We start from the raw sequence: 15,810 nt of genomic DNA on the forward strand, positions 1-15,810 counted from the left end.
CACCTTTTATAACACTCACTCACATGAAGACTAACAGTGGGAGATTATACGACACCAGATCTATGCTGGAGCCTCAACTGCTGATGTTTAACTTCATAAGCACACAGAATCATCAGCAAAGATAAAAAATCATTGTTTCAGGGTTTCTCAACTTGCAGATGGGGGACTTGAGACTTTCTATTATTTGAGTGTGCGATAATGTTATTACATAATTTATAATTTGATGTTTTTTTTTTATTAATCTAAAGCATCTGTTTTATCACTTGACCAAATGAAACAGATTTCCAACAACTTTTTCTGTGTTCTGTATGGGGATAGGAGTTTCCAAATTTTGGACTCCTTGTCAGGGTCCTGGGTGTTTGTCTTAGTGGGCTTTGGTGGTTGTTTCGTTGTTCCTGCTCTGTTCTTTCTCCAGGGGACGTGGTGGAGCCACATTCCTGCAGCTCGTACCTGCGGCCAATTGTTAATCAACTGGCTATTTAAGCCCGGGGCCCCTGGTCACCAGTGTCCGGTCGTTTGGTCAGTATTGTGGTAAACGTGGACTCAGGTTCTTACTCTTTTTCGAGATTTAAGATTTGTAATCGTGTTTCATTCTCTGCTCATGGTCACCACGCATCCCTCCTTTGGAAAAAGAACGAGCAGGATCTTTTCTACGTGCCTAGCGCGATTTCTCCCCGCAGCGCTCAAGGCTTCTTTTTGTTTTCAATGAACCCTTTAGAGATCTAAACCTTAACACTCCTAGAGGAAAACCATTCCTTATTGTATAATCCTTCCCAGAACCCTCTTTGGATACATACTTTTTATCAAACCAGTTTTCTGTACTGGTTCCTTGAACTATTACCCATATTTGCTCAAAGATAGGGTTGGATAGGGTTTATTAATTCAAATTCAGTTGAAATAGAAGACGTGTGGATGGATAGAGTAAATGAAAAGAAGTTTGTTTATTAAATAAGCGTTTTAGCCTGTCTGAAAGTAAATTGTGTTTTCTCTGCATTTCCAGTGCTCTAAGGCAAAACATATATTACAATACAAATCTCTACTGTTGTGACATACATAAAATATGAAGTTTAAGTCATTGCAAAATTCGTGTGATTAATATATGCTCTTTAACAGATAAAAAAAATATTTTGCTCTTCATAAATGCAATATTAAAATAATATTCTATTATTGGTCTTAATGACACTAAGTATTGAGTTCTTCGAAAATACTCTAAACTCTATTTTTCCAATATAACGACTCATCTGTACAGAAATTTACAAAATTTCGCTTCTGGAACATTTTGGAGCAATAAATTACCAACACAAAGTTGAAGAAACTATTACGTAAATGGACAAAAGCGCAAGATAGATGGAGCGTTTACTTCCGGTTTAAAAAAAGAGGTCATCCGGCGGAAAAAACTCCACGTGCATCACTACACTCGACTCCTATTGGTCCAGAAATATGGAATCAGATGACGTAGTTCCTATTTCTAAATCCGAGAGGTAACTGTCGGTCATTTTGGTGTGGAGACGCGATTCACCGGCTTTGCTTTACTCAAGGTAAGAATGTCCTGAGGCTGTCAACAGAGCAGAGTATCATTCTCTATCCTAATCTCATTATTGCCTTTATCCTTATAGATTTACGGTTGGGTTAATTTGTTTAGCCGATGACTGGTATTAGCCGCGCTGCCAGGCGCTAACGGTACTGGCCGCCAGGCACTTGCCGGTTGTTGACCAGGGTTGACGCGGCGTGGAGCGGCTTTGTCATCAGTCCCGCTGCTCGACCGTTGTCGTTCCACCGCCAAATGATGCCCGTTCCGAGGAGAATTCCCCTCTCCTGCTATACATCTCATTTTAAATTCTCTGTTCTATTGATCTACGCTGTTTTTCTATCGATCAAAAATAGGGTGGTCTGTTATATTTGATTTGAGGTTTAATTTATAATCCCAAATGTCTATTGGGTAGTAATAATCTATTTAATTTACACCTTTTGGGCAAACTAAATGTGCGCATCTTTACCCTGCGTAATGGCGATGTTGAATAACCTACGGTGAAAATTATAGCAAGGCTTCAAGGTTGTCGAGCTAAAGAATAGACACAGGGGAACATTCTTTATGGGATATAAGCAAGCCAGTTCTTAATTATAGTCCTCAGGGGGTAAAGGAACGTTTTATTGTGTATGCCTTTGTCGCCCATGGAGTCGTAGAAAACACTAAGTGGGCATGTTTGAGGGAGAACCACTGTTTGCGTCTGTCATCGTGTTCGACAGGGTCTCATTTGACTGACTCACACACGTCTTTTTGCGGAATTTATGGGCCTTTTGGAATGAAGCCAGATGTTTTAACGCGTACAGACATGTGATTTCTGACCTGAGAGGCTACCGCCGTCACACCACTGCTGTGAGCCACAATAACCGAGGTGATGTTTATTATGTTACAGCTGTGACAGCTGACCATCCATTCTGGTCAGCTTTGATTGCCCAAGCTATCTGAGACCTGAGCTTATTATAGTGAGACAACTTGCCCTGGAGTGGCCTTTTTAACTGGCCACGGTGTGGGGTGAGCTTCAAGAGAACTGTCATTGGTTGCCCGCAGCTCGATCCTCCTCATTAGGATCCACAGGGCTGTGCAGTCATTGGATACAAGACAGAGTTCTTAGAGGTTAGCTTGGCACTGAATGTCTCAGTAGCCTACTCTTTAGTGGTGGAAGACAAATAAAGGTGCAATACTAGGGTATATAAACTCAAACGTCAATAGACATACAGTGGCAGAGCCGGACACAGGTGAGTTACTCCAGCGAGGCGTTTGGATGTGTTTTTAGTTCAGCGTCTCCCTATTGCAAACTTTTACTCTTGAGAGAGGAATAAATCCAGAGTTGTATGCTTTCAACTGTAGCCCTGGCGTGCGTATTTTATATCTATTTCCTAATATGCACTTCTTTTTTTTTCATCCTTCCATGTGTCATTATGTAGCATTGGGAGACCATGTGTTTTCATAATCTGGTAATAGGATATTTTATCTGCCTGTTATGTTTTAAACAATCCCAAAGAACTAGTCTCACTCCTATTTTTTTGTTTTTTGCATCTTCTTTTGTAGAACATGATGGGTCTACAGACAGATTCTCTCCTTCAGTCGATCCTCCTTTTTCCAGTCCACCTTCTGATCTGGCTGTACTCCATGTTGACCTTCCTGCCCTGGTACTACATCACTGGTGCTGAACAAAGAAAGGCTCTTTCCAGCCGCATAAAAGCCCGCTCCACATCAGGCCGTGCGGAGGGACCATATCGCTCCGTGGACCATTTCGATTCTTTGGCCCGAGAGGACTTTCCAGGCAAGGACACCCTGGATAAACTGTTTGATTATGCTGTGCAGCGTTTTGGGCCACTACCTAGTCTTGGCACTCGAGAAGTATTAAGTGAAGAGAATGAGATTCAACCAACTGGTAAAATATTCAAAAAGGTAAGAAATACGCCTATCTTTAAAAAAGAAATATGAAGATGAGGATGTGTTATGCTTCAACCAAAACTTTTTCCTTCTAGCTGATCCTAGGGGATTATAAATGGCTCTCTTACAATGAGTTGGACACTCATGTCAGTCAGTTTGGCAGTGGATTGGCAGCACTGGGGCTGCAGCCCAAAACCAATATTGCTATCTTTTGTGAAACTAGAGCTGAGTGGGTGATCACCGCCCAGGCGTGCTTCAGGCGCAATTTCCCACGTAAGTACATTCTAGCACATCCAGTGTGGTTAAATATGAGGTTCGTAATGCATTAACTGCACTTGGGCTTTGTATTCATTACAGTGGTGACATTCTATGCTACACTGGGAGAGGAGGCAATAGCATATGGACTCAACGAGACTGGTGTCACGCTTCTTGTCACCAGTGTGGCACTGCTGGAGACAAAGCTGAAAGTGAGATAACCCCTAGTAATGCATGATGAGAGCTGATCCTGTTGGTGTAACTCGACACAGAAAGTTGCAGCTCTTCTACAAATGCTTAAATAAATTAAATAGGATTTGGAGTCAAGTCAATTTCTTTGTCTTTCCAGAATGTGCTTTTACAGGTCCCAAAACTGAGGCATGTGGTCTATGTGGACCACAAGAGGGTGAACAGAGAGGGTTACCCAGCAGGGTTGTCCATCCACAGCATGCAGGACATACAAGAGCTGGGCATGCTTCCTGAGAATAGTATGTATTGCTCCAACTCCTTTTCTCTGTGTATCTTGGTAAAATTGAGGGATGGATGAAAGTGCAGATACAGCATATATATATGGTGTATATATATATATATATATATATATATATATATATATATATATATATATATATATATATATATTTCATTTGAGTGGATTTTTCTTTCAGGTGGAAGGGAAATATTGAAGCCCCAGCCATCCGATCTGGCTGTGGTAATGTACACAAGTGGCTCAACAGGCCGACCCAAAGGAGTCATGATGGCCCACAGTAACCTAATTGCTGGGATGACGGGCCAGTGTGAGCGCATCCCCGGACTTGGGTGAGTATCAGTCTTCATGTGTAGGATTTATTTCAAAATCACACTAGCATATTTATTGCTCCATTGTTAGGTTTTCTTGTCCAATCCAACAAGATTCAGAGTGGATAAAGATGATCCACATCATTTTATGTTTGGAAAATCTTGGATGTTCTACCAAATATTAGATATGAAGTGAAAAAGAGGGTGGCCTGAAGCTATTTATGTCACCTGCTCCAGTGTGTTATTGTCTGTTGAATGTAAACACACAACAGTTCGTTACTCATCCAGCAAGTTGAGGCATAGTGTAAACATGACCCATCTTAGAAAATAGCAGCTTTGTTCCACAGAACGCAGTCACGGGGGGGGGTGGCACTGTAGCAAACTACCTTCCTGGAGATCTGGTCAGACATTAGTCTCCAAAAGGAAGTGAGGATTTTGAGGTTGGCTCGATTTCTCACATAGGTGAGAGAAACTGGCAAGTTAGAGTTTAGGTGCAGTTTCAGCATCATTTAAAGACAATGTTTAACCTGGGTTAACCTTCACCTTGTTTCCATTCTGCCTAACAGTGTAAAATTATCTTTCACTATCATTTTTTCTCATTATGAACTTGAACATTCTGTTAGATTTTGCTGGCAAAGCATCAATCAGTCAAACATGAAAAACTAGTTAGAGCAGTTTGCCTCTGAATGCGTAAACAAGAGGGGCGGATGGACAAACTTAAGATGGAGCAACAAAAGTACAGAGTTTGTAAAGGCTGATGTACAGTCATCCAAACTGACTAATGTGAATTAGGTGATGTGTTAATGTTAGTCACGATTTATCCCCAAAACAAGGGTATTATGAAACGGATCCTATTGCTCAGTGTGTTTTGCAATTAAGCTCCCAGCTCTTATTAAAGCTCATTGTTGCGCTAACACAGGCGTATCTCTGTTACAAAGGCACAAAAGTACTGCCTGAACCAAACGGCTTACTTATTATTACAAACAGTGAGTCAAGGAAGTGTCACCATCAAGGAACAGAAAACATCACCACTGATGACTATACTCTGTACTTTCTCTGGCTATCTTCCAACAGGCCCGATGATATTTACGTAGCATATCTGCCCTTGGCTCACGTTCTGGAAATGACTGCTGAAATCTCCTGTGTCTCGTACGGCTGTCGGATCGGCTACTCGTCTCCTCAGACGTTGTCGGATCAGGTAAATGCTAAAAATAGCTGCAAGTCATTTGAGGCTCGTCAGTGTTTTTGAAGTTTGAGGTTGGGTTGTTTTTTTTTTTTGCCGCTGAGACAGGTTGTGCTCATTGACATTTTTCTCTTTAGTCCACAAAGATTAAGAAAGGAAGTAAAGGAGATTGTTCGGTACTCAATCCTACTCTGATGGCAGCTGTGCCGGTGAGAATCCAGCTTTTTATCTTTTCACTCCTGTTATAAATCCTGCTTCAGTTTCTCCAATTCTTTTTAAGCTAATCATGGTCACCTGTTTTAATGAATTGTTTTATCCCCTAAAGGAAATCATGGATCGCATCAACAAGAATGTGATGAGCAAAGTACAGGAAATGAATTTTATTCAGAAGAGGCTCTTCACAATGGGTTACAACTATAAGCTCGAGCAGATCGAGAGAGGCTATGATGCACCTCTGTGCAATGCGTAAGGAACCACTTGTGACTCCTTCATGTCATTTCAGGGATTTTTTTTTTTTTTTTTTTTTTTTTTAAATCTTTAAATTAAACTGTTTGCGCAGCTTGTTGTTCCAGAAGGTGAAGAGACTGCTCGGAGGGAGGGTGAGGTTGATTCTGTCTGGAGGTGCCCCGCTTTCTGAAGCAACTCAAAGATTCATGAATGTGTGCTTCTGCTGTCCCGTGGGTCAGGGCTACGGCCTCACTGAGACCTGTGGAGCAGGCACCATTACTGAGGGTGAGCAGAGGCCTGAAGCGTAGCACAGACACAGAACACAGAACTGAGAATCATTAGCTAAAGTTGCATTTCTTTATATAGTCGCAGACAACAGCACCGGTCGTGTTGGAGCTCCTCTTCTGTGCAGTGAAATCAGACTCAGGGACTGGCCTGAAGGTATTAATGACAATAGTTTTCCTTATTAAAATGATTACCTTTTATTAGCTACTATTATGAGTGTTTCTATATCACCTTACTAAATAAATTTCCCAGGTGGCTATACTACTAATGACAAGCCGAACCCAAGAGGGGAGATCCTGATTGGTGGAGCCAATGTAACTTTGGGTTACTACAGCAATGAAAGTAGCAATCAGGACTACCTGGAGGATGAAGCGGGTCAGAGGTGGTTCTGCACTGGAGATGTGGGAGAGATCCACCCTGACGGCTGTCTACAGATCATTGGTGTGTATAAGTTATTTCCTAATGCATTTCATGGCACTGATGTGCACATTTGGTGTGGGTGAAACTGCTGACATTCATGCCATTTACACTTTGTAACAGAGCATTGATATATTTACATGTAGATCGTAAGAAAGACTTGGTGAAGCTGCAGGCCGGGGAGTACGTGTCTCTTGGTAAAGTGGAGTCCGTCCTCAAAAGCTCAACGCTCATCGACAACATCTGCGCATACGCCAACAGGTCGGTTACCTTCTTTTGAGTTAGCTTAAAATGCTTTCTGAGAAGTTATCTGGCTCAACAATCATTGGTGTGTTGAAGCACATTTAATGACCTTGTGGCTCACCAAAGAGAATTATTAAGACTGACTTCTCTGTAACACAGCACAGCTTCCCTTAGTCCATAAACAGTAGTCAAATGAACTTCTTTCCTGAGCTTCTCGGAAAGCTGCAGGTTTTTACTACCGGTAAATGTTACAGTTTTATTCATCCTGAATGCTGATATTATTACATTTAAGGGAAAATATGCTGGAAAATCCTCGGAAAGTCAGTAGAATTAGGTAATACTGTACGCTTGACATATCACGGGTACTACTGCATCTGTTTGTTCATTTAAAGACCAAAAAATGAAAATCTGTAACACAGGAAAAATGATCATTGCATCTAAATAGTCACTGAATCAACGTGTTCCTGTTAACAAAACTGTAAATTTATAAACAGTATAGTAGGCACCTGCATGTTCTGCTTAGCTGATAGTTTGAAATATCAATTCAATCAAGAATTTGGTTTGGGGATTTCAGCTTCAGACTGTTTGAGGTAACTCTGTTAATGATCCTTGTGCAGCGAACAGAACTATGTCATCAGCTTCGTAGTCCCTAACCAGAAAAGGTTAACGCAGTTGGCCAAACAGAGGGGCATTGTTGGAACATGGGAGGAGATCTGCACTCATCCTGAGATGGAAAGAGAAGTGTTAAAGGAGATTAAAGAGGTCGCTGTAAACAGTAAGAGTCAAACATTTGCTTTCACGCAGACTTATTTTACAAAGCTGTTTATCCAGTGCACTAAACTAAAGTCCTCTGAAATAGTTAAACTCCAACGATTTGAGATTCCGGTGAAGGTGCATCTGAGTCCTGACCCGTGGACCCCAGAGACAGGACTGGTCACCGACGCCTTCAAGCTGAAGAGGAAAGAGCTGAAGAACCACTATCTACATCACATCGAGAGAATGTACGGGGGGAAGTAACTGAACCATTTTCTTCCTGGTTTCACCAATTTTCACACTCGCCACCAACTTTTTAAGTGTAAATATTTCCAGTACCAAATTGGAACTTGCTTCTTTTTTTGAGGTTTGTGAATTAAGTGTGTTCAAATGAACAAAAGCTGAAGCTGTAGGTAGGTGTAGCTGTCACTCCATATGTGCTGCTTTTTACCTTGTGTCTTGAAGTTTTGATTATTTAAGACAGGCACTCTGTGTTCCAGATACATGATTTCAGGTCATCGAAGGTTTTAATATTCATTTTAGTCCGTTGGCACTTATTTTGCACTTCTGTCCTCCAGTAGATGATGCTTCCACTTTAACCTATTGACTGTGATCATCACAGAGGACCGCTTCCTTTAGTTCAAATTGGAGTACTGATGTTACTGTGCCTTCAAACAACAGTACTGGTGTCATCGAGCAGCAGTGGCATCCAGGTTAAAGCAGTTGAACAGTAGTGCTTGAACTGCCATGTCATGTTTATTTAGGATGTGAAACAACCGTTTGGCTTATCAAACTTTCTCTCCACTGTTGTATTTAATTCCTGTTGTGTCATGTTCTTAAAAAGACCAAAATGTGTGCACAAAATGACTCAGGAAGACAAAGATGTGCTCATAAATGATATTGTAGGTTGTAGTGGGTTTACTTGTGTAGAACAGTCATAAATTTTGTTGACACACTTATTTATTGAGGTTGAAACTTGAAGATGGCTAATTCGTGAAATGGTCATTAGCTCGATAGGAATAATACTGTTTAGTTTACCTTAGTTGCTAGGTTAATTTACAATATGGTGTCAATGTTACCTCAAGTTAAATTTGTTTGAAAGTTTAAGCACTACATGGCACTCTTTTATAGATGGTCATGTAGCCATGTATTTATTACTCCATCGCGTCCACTTGGCTTGTTCACCATTTTGAAAATAAACAATGTTTTGTATTTGGTTTTCATTTTATTACATAAATATAAAGCACCATGATTTTCTTCTACGGATCAGTCGGTGAGTGGGAGCTCAACTATTCCAATCTTGAAACCTGAAGCAGTCACTGGCGATCTTCCAGACGGGCTGGTCGCTGTTGGGTGTAGCCTGGGCTGTCAAAAGAAAGTTCTGGTTGAAGAAGCGCAGTTTGTTCCCCTCAAACTTCACTGTCCCACCGGTTACAACAAGCAGAGTGGTTTGGCCTTGGGTCGCTTGCTCTGTCAAAGAAGGAATAGATTCATGTACAATTTCCCCATTTGGACTACTTCAAAAACAACACCTTAAATTCATGTATAAACGGAAAAAAACATTTGAACGATTTTGCCTCTCTAACCATGAACAGGCTGACAATCGACTGTGTGAACTTGGAATTCACTTGATGGCAATGACTCAAAAAACTCTCCCAGAGCGTCCTGTCCTGAGATAGCATTCCCATTCCACACCAGCGTGGCCTTGTCCAGGTAGAGTCGGGTCAGGTTCTAAGACAGGGGAGGTATTAAGGAGTTAGAACCATCATATAACAAAGTTGGGGAGACTCTGAAAACCAGATTTAATGACATGTCAATCATAATGTATGTCAGTCTGTGCAAATTTAGGCGCCAAGGACATACGAAAATTACATTTCAAATGATTTACACGAATTTATCAAAAATAGTCGAAGGGTTCTACGACAAAGTCGGTGTGGTGTGAACAGCATTGACATTTGTCGGCTGTTAAAACTTGATCGTCAAGGATTGTTTCAATTACGGAATCGGATTTCGTGTCGACGCCAGCACGCTCAAGACCCGAAAACAAAGAATCACAACTTACCCTTCTTTTCTTATCCATGCAGTCGTAATAAATATTTATGAATTCTTCAGAATATCTGCATGACTGATCGACATGAGTCCTGAAATCCTAGTGAGACATAAAATGTAAATGGAAAACATGAGTAATCACTAAAAAGAAAAGATAATCATGGGGTACAACATGTAGAAACCAAGAAACGTCTTAAACCCACCATTTTGTTTGGCATAAGTACAGATATACCGTGGTATGATTACGAATGTTACCATCAAAGACAGTAGTATAGTTTAAACATTAGTTGGATTTCTTCTCTCGAAAGTGCGTTTATTGAACCATCCGGCACATTTACGGCAATTCACGACTATTTGCAGCCTGCTTTACGGGAAGATAGACTTCTTTGTTTTGTTACGGTGGTTGGTATCTAATCAAAGATGGCGCATTTTCGCCACCTACTGTGCTGAATGTGAACTTTCTTGATGGGTTTGATGGGTAATCTCAACGATTATTTTTAAATGTAAACACATTAATTTTTTTTCTCTGACAATTTCATAAAAAATTGTTTAGATTTTTTTTCCAATTATGTTGCTAATAGAAAGACAAACACCGGCTAAAAACATTGAGACGGGGAGCTTGACGAGGACAACGACGTTTTATTTTGAAGGAAGAAAAGAGTACCCGGAAGTATCTTTGTTTATTTCCGGAATTGTAAGTCAATGTAAGACACGCGATATTAGCCTAAATTCTTGCATTTACCTGCTAAACTGTTAAATGTGAGACCCTTTTCAAGTATTTTTTCACATCATTTGACAATGGAAGGCTCTGTTTCAAATGTGGAGATCTGTAATTTTGCCTACACGGGGCAGTTTGACAAATTAAAACAGTCCATCCTGTCAGATAAATCCCTTGCCTGCAAAACAGACCAGGTAAAAACGCCAAGTTGGATTTGTGCTAAATGAGAAAGTGTCGTTTTCAACATCGTCTCTGTCGCCTCAGGACCGTCGAACCGCGCTACACTGGGCTTGTTCTGCCGGCCACACCAACATTGTAGAGTTTCTGCTTGACCTCGGAGTTGAAGTGAATCTTGAGGATGACGTGAGTTCTTTAATATTCCTTCCAATGTGTGCAACATAAAGAGTTGTCTAATGCAGCAGCAAAATAACATAATTTAACATGCCCCAGCAAAATAGCTAATAAATATAAGTACCATCTTAAAATGGCCACTTTCACCGCTTAAATTTAAATACGTTAGATATTGCACACTGTTAGGTTTCAAAGATATGGCTTTAATAACATGAATTATTGCTTTCTAGGCTTCATGGACCCCCCTTCATATAGCAGCATCTGCAGGCAGAGAAGACATAGTCAGATCTTTAATATCCAAAGGAGCTCAGTTGAATTCAGTTAATCAAAATGGATGCACTCCTTTACACTATGCAGCATCAAAAGACAGATATGAGGTATGTTTTTGGTTTTGCTGTATTGATTGCTTGAATTTTTCTGTATTGATCTCCACCACAATGTTCACAGAGTCATTGGGACCACTCCTGAATCTGCTAATTGTGTATCGAAGGTGAACTTTAAACGGGCCACTTCATAATATTCTTCACCACAAATGATATGTGACAGCCACCATTTGTTTCTTTGTTTCTGGCTTTCTTTGAAATAATTTTAAAAGTTATCAGATTTTAAAGATTTTTTCGGGGGAAATGTTACTTTTTAAAATTGCTATTGCATTTTTGCTCATGTTTCTGATTCCAAAGAGTCTTTGACCTTAGTTTTTTAGTTGACCATACTAAAAGCTTGTCTTTATTTAGGGCTGGAGATTAAAAATACCACTTTTGAATTGATGATAATCAGTGATAGCGAAAAGAGGAATTGCAATGTTTGAAACACACAAGCACACATCGACACATTTATCCCGTGAATGACACTTTTATACTGAGCACATTCACTGACACGAACAAAAATGTTCAAGCAACTAAATACTGATCCCAGACTGCAGCTTCAGCTGTATATCAGTGTAGCCATCATGTGCATGACTGTTGATATTCAGTGTGTCTGCAAGTGATAACTGGGACTCACTAGTATGATGTGAAACACACTAAGAAACTTTTGTGTCTTTTATTTATTGGGAAACCTAATACATTTTTAAGCAGTTGTTCATATTAGTCCATGTTTTGATATGTTTTATATTGGATATCGCATATATTCAGGTGTGACAGTAAACTATTGTTCTTATTTTTACCCAACAAAGCTCTTAGGGTACATCAAAGAACATTACTGGCAACAGCCAAAAGAAAGATGAAAATCTCTCATCTGAAAAAAGGAGAAGGGGACCTGAAAATGTCTGCTTCTCAGAAATGGAATGTAGGAAAAAAAGACAAATGTTGCTTATTGATCTTTAACACAGCTGTTGCCCTCTACAGATTGCCCTGATGTTACTGGAGAACGGAGCAGACCCCAATGTCACCGACAAGTTGGAGTCCACGCCTCTACACAGAGCTTCTGCCAAGGGCAACTACCGCCTCATCCAGCTGCTCCTCAAGCAGGGGGCCTCGACCAACATCCAGGACTCGCAGGGAAATACACCACTGTATGGGGGAGAAGTATTAATCTTAAAGCACAGCAAAGCTAATAGCACAAAGACGACGATTCATCAGATTGTCAAAATCTGACATAAGTGTAAAAGACTTGGTGACTTTGTCTAACAATTCACTTTTTTTTCTTTATTCCAGCCATCTAGCCTGTGATGAAGAGCGTGTGGAAGCAGCAAAGTTGCTGGTGGAGCATGGGGCCAGCATCTACATTGAAAACAAGGAAGAGAAGACCCCCTTGCAGTTAGCCCAGGGCGGTCTTGGATCCTTATTGCGTCGAATTGTGGAGGGCTGATGAATATGAATATGTATCAAATGTAGAAAAATGTCAAGAAAATTACAAAGAAAAGGATAAACAATGGGCTGTATTTTATCTTTGGGTAGTAGATATCTGATTTTTTTAAAAACTAATTGCATTCCTTTTTATGAATACAAAATGTCAACAGTAACATTGCTTTATATTTGTTTGGTCTACCTAACACCAAATTGTCATATTCATACCCTCTGAAATTTTTTTTGTTCACTTGCTGATAGTTTCCGTGTTCTGTGTGTCACTGATCGTTTTCCTCAATAATCGGCTATAAATTACTTTGTCCACGAGGGGGCACTCGTCCAAACGTGGAATGTAAGAATGATGACGCGTCTGCACAGAGGACACATGAGCAAATCAGTTTTAGATTTTAACACAGACATCAGGCATCTTTAAAAACCAAACACAGGCATCTTTAAAAACTAAAATGAAAAAAATTAAAGACTACAAAAACTCACAAAAGACAACAGATGATTAAAACATTTCTGCCAGTCTTAAGAGGCAGGCTGCCTTTGGGCTCCTGGTTTCTTCTACGATCCGTCCTCAACTTCCATCGTGCACTGGAGACAAAGTTTCTGGCAGTTGCCACGGTGGTGGGCTGATTTGCTCACTTAAGAGGGCTTGGGGTCAAGTAGAACACAAATAAAAGTACATTAATGCTCAGAACCTTTTCTCTCTTTCTGTAATTCACCTTCATTTCTCTCCAATAATGTTGGATACTCATAGTGCAGAAGACAATCCTGACATCCTTCAGAGTCTCACACTTTTAAACTGCAGCCACCATTTGGCTCAGCGTGTTCTCCTGTTTAGAAACACCATCATCATCATCATCATCACCAGAGGAGTGTGCTGGATTGTGTCTCTGGAGCAGAAGCTGAAAGGATTCTGGAGCCTGACACAATCTGACCACTGGCTTCAGTGAAAGTTAAAGCCTGTTTAACTTGAGAGCTCCAGCACTAATTGCTACCCTTTTCCCCAAATTTGTCCAAGTCTTCTGGTTGCCATGGTGTTACCTGCGGGTGTGTTTCATGCCCCCGATGACACCTGGTGCAGCTGATTTGTGGCTACTGAGGGTCTGTTTATATGCCTCAACATTTAGGTTGGGCACCTTCTTTGTCCTCTGTCAAAGCTGCGGTCTCCCTGTGTGGTGGTGATCGCTCCAGTTTGGTGTCGTGTGTGGCCTCCTGCTGAGCAGCTGCATCAGCAACAGTGACACCCTGAATGTCAAACATTAATGACACACACGACCTTTCAAGCAGAAATGTGATATGATGAAATGTGGTTTGTGCTCATTTGAAGCCACTTTCTCCTCTATGAACTTGCAGTCTTCTGATCATCAAACAGGACGTTGCAAAATTTAATACTGATTTTCTGTCCCTTGGAGCTCTGCCCTTCAACGATGTGTGGACGTATACCATATATTCAGTGCTTTTTTTCAAAGGTTGAATTCCAGTTGTTTTTATGTCATTTCCCAACATTAAAACAAACACAGTTGAACAACAATGAACCACAAACTTGTTAATCGTTGAATAATCATGAACTGTGGGCCTTCGTGGGCTCAACAACGAGGTAACCTTCTCTTTTATGGGGGATACCCGTGCCAGCAGCTGAGACCATCAGGTCGTCCATTGTGCTGGACTTTTCCTCGGAGGCCGTGCAGCATGATGACCTTCACCCTCCTCCTTGGTCTTCTTTCCCGTTCTCCTGCAGCATGGCTTAAAAGAGGCCCTACCCTGATTCATGTTGAAATGATCATTGCTTACCTGATTAAAATTATTAACTACATTGTAGCAGAAATTAGCGTTTGGTATTTTTATATTATAAAAGAGGAAGACGAGAATGTCTCATTACATTTCCACATGCTCCCCAACTAAAAGATTGAGTCTTGAGTGGTTTAGAGTCTAGAACTTTATGTATTTTATATATTACCTTATATTATAACATGCATTGGTTCTGTTTGTGACATCATACACAAACTCTGTATGTTTATTGTTTTAAAGCCACAATATTCAGCAAAAAGAGGCTAACCAAACCTGCATTACATCAACTTGTTCCTTCTCTGCTCTTGATCAGTTTAAATTAAAAACCCACCACGTTGCTCTATCAGTGGTGTGTTTGTCTCATCTGTCCTCCACATTTCAACATTTGAAAGTCTGACTTGACCCCAATCCTGCCCATTCTGACCCAGTTAGGCCATAGCTTGTATATTATATTTTTTTAAAAACTAAAAATAGAAAAACAGTGGTTGTGGAATTATTCATAAATTGCATCTTCATTCAAATGTGTAAACATGAGGGATAATGACTTATCTTTAACTGTACTTTTAAATACCTGAGTCATTTTCCTGTGAGCCTGTGGAGATGCGTACTTACACATGTAATTTGAAATTATTGGCCTGTGATTGATCATTCACGACTAAATAAAAACACATGTTGAGGGAGTTAATAAAACGTCATGATCTATTTAATCTTTGCCTAAATCTTAACGTGTAACCTTCCCCCCCTAATGCACTCCTGCCTCGTCGTGCATCATCTTCATCTCTGTCATCTCCTGACCTTCTAAGATTGACACATCTGTATTTATGACTTTACAGCACAATAATTACAACTTTGCATTAAATAAAAACAGAAAAATTCCCTGCATAAAGTACCCCTGCAGGATTCTCATTATAATATTTAAAGTAGTTACTCCTGTAAACAACCCTTGTTTATTTAGAGCAGGTGGACACAACAGGAGGACGTGACCGTTGGCGTCATCACAACACCTTCGGTGAGGTGCGCATTGCTAGCGGTTAGTTAGTGCAGGTAAACAGGCTTGAACTTTCAGTCAAGCCATCTAAAGCGAAGCAGAGGTGGTGCTGAAGCATGGACAGATTCGTTGTAGAAGTGCACGCATTGAACGGGGCTTTCTACGAGCTGCTGACCTTAGACTTCATCCCGGCGGGAGCAGCTGCAGACTTTACCTTCATAAATACTCAGCTGTGCTTCTTTAATCAGAACATTTTAGACACAAAGTCCTGAAAAAATTCTCCTTATATAAGGAAAGTTCATAATCACATGTTTTTATGGA

At 40.5% G+C, this 15,810-nt stretch overlaps 3 protein-coding genes across 5 annotated transcripts; 2 read left to right on the plus strand and 1 right to left on the minus strand.

The window, feature by feature from the left end:
* Positions 1-1,439: 1,439 nt before the first annotated feature.
* Positions 1,440-9,011, plus strand: acsl4a (acyl-CoA synthetase long chain family member 4a). 3 transcript variants are annotated; one of them, XM_003970588.3, is made up of 15 exons: positions 1,440-1,538; positions 3,074-3,436; positions 3,517-3,694; positions 3,779-3,888; positions 4,026-4,164; positions 4,342-4,492; positions 5,546-5,669; positions 5,792-5,863; positions 5,980-6,119; positions 6,214-6,386; positions 6,468-6,542; positions 6,639-6,827; positions 6,950-7,064; positions 7,664-7,821; positions 7,906-9,011. In XM_003970588.3, the coding sequence occupies exons 2-15, from the start codon at positions 3,077-3,079 to the stop codon at positions 8,061-8,063; spliced, it is 2,142 nt and encodes a 713-aa protein (XP_003970637.1). In that variant the 5' UTR covers positions 1,440-1,538; positions 3,074-3,076; the 3' UTR covers positions 8,064-9,011. The 3 variants fall into 3 exon arrangements, with proteins under 3 accessions (XP_003970637.1, XP_011609142.1, XP_029703059.1); XM_011610840.2 differs by lacking the exon at positions 1,440-1,538 and adding an exon at positions 2,467-2,760; XM_029847199.1 differs by lacking the exon at positions 1,440-1,538 and adding an exon at positions 2,947-2,979.
* On the minus strand, positions 9,005-10,241 carry nxt2 (nuclear transport factor 2-like export factor 2). Its single transcript, XM_003970542.3, has 4 exons — positions 10,052-10,241; positions 9,862-9,948; positions 9,386-9,530; positions 9,005-9,269 (listed from the first exon to the last, which is right to left on the minus strand). The coding sequence occupies exons 1-4, from the start codon at positions 10,064-10,066 to the stop codon at positions 9,085-9,087; spliced, it is 432 nt and encodes a 143-aa protein (XP_003970591.2). The 5' UTR covers positions 10,067-10,241; the 3' UTR covers positions 9,005-9,084.
* Positions 10,242-10,506: 265 nt separating this feature from the next.
* On the plus strand, positions 10,507-13,404 carry psmd10 (proteasome 26S subunit, non-ATPase 10). The gene is made up of 5 exons (XM_003970543.3): positions 10,507-10,760; positions 10,831-10,929; positions 11,148-11,294; positions 12,264-12,430; positions 12,573-13,404. The coding sequence occupies exons 1-5, from the start codon at positions 10,647-10,649 to the stop codon at positions 12,724-12,726; spliced, it is 681 nt and encodes a 226-aa protein (XP_003970592.1). The 5' UTR covers positions 10,507-10,646; the 3' UTR covers positions 12,727-13,404.
* Positions 13,405-15,810: the final 2,406 nt, after the last annotated feature.

Source organism: Takifugu rubripes, chromosome 14 (genome assembly GCF_901000725.2).
Source record: "Takifugu rubripes chromosome 14, fTakRub1.2, whole genome shotgun sequence".
Taxonomy (NCBI): domain Eukaryota; kingdom Metazoa; phylum Chordata; class Actinopteri; order Tetraodontiformes; family Tetraodontidae; genus Takifugu; species Takifugu rubripes.

Excerpts from the sequence above, each read along its gene's own strand:
- acsl4a (XM_029847199.1), top strand. Across the intron at positions 5,864-5,979 it reads CTCTGATGGCAGCTGTGCCG|GAAATCATGGATCGCATCAA; the intron begins GTGAGAATCCAG and ends TATCCCCTAAAG. Across the intron at positions 6,387-6,467 it reads AGCAGGCACCATTACTGAGG|TCGCAGACAACAGCACCGGT; the intron begins GTGAGCAGAGGC and ends TTCTTTATATAG.
- nxt2 (XM_003970542.3), bottom strand. Across the intron at positions 9,531-9,861 it reads GCATGGATAAGAAAAGAAGG|AACCTGACCCGACTCTACCT; the intron begins GTAAGTTGTGAT and ends CCCCTGTCTTAG. Across the intron at positions 9,270-9,385 it reads CGATTGTCAGCCTGTTCATG|AGCAAGCGACCCAAGGCCAA; the intron begins GTTAGAGAGGCA and ends CTTCTTTGACAG.
- psmd10 (XM_003970543.3), top strand. The coding sequence starts at position 10,647 with ATGGAAGGCTCTGTTTCAAATGTGGAGATCTGTAATTTTGCCTACACG. Across the intron at positions 10,761-10,830 it reads TTGCCTGCAAAACAGACCAG|GACCGTCGAACCGCGCTACA; the intron begins GTAAAAACGCCA and ends CTGTCGCCTCAG. Across the intron at positions 11,295-12,263 it reads CATCAAAAGACAGATATGAG|ATTGCCCTGATGTTACTGGA; the intron begins GTATGTTTTTGG and ends TGCCCTCTACAG.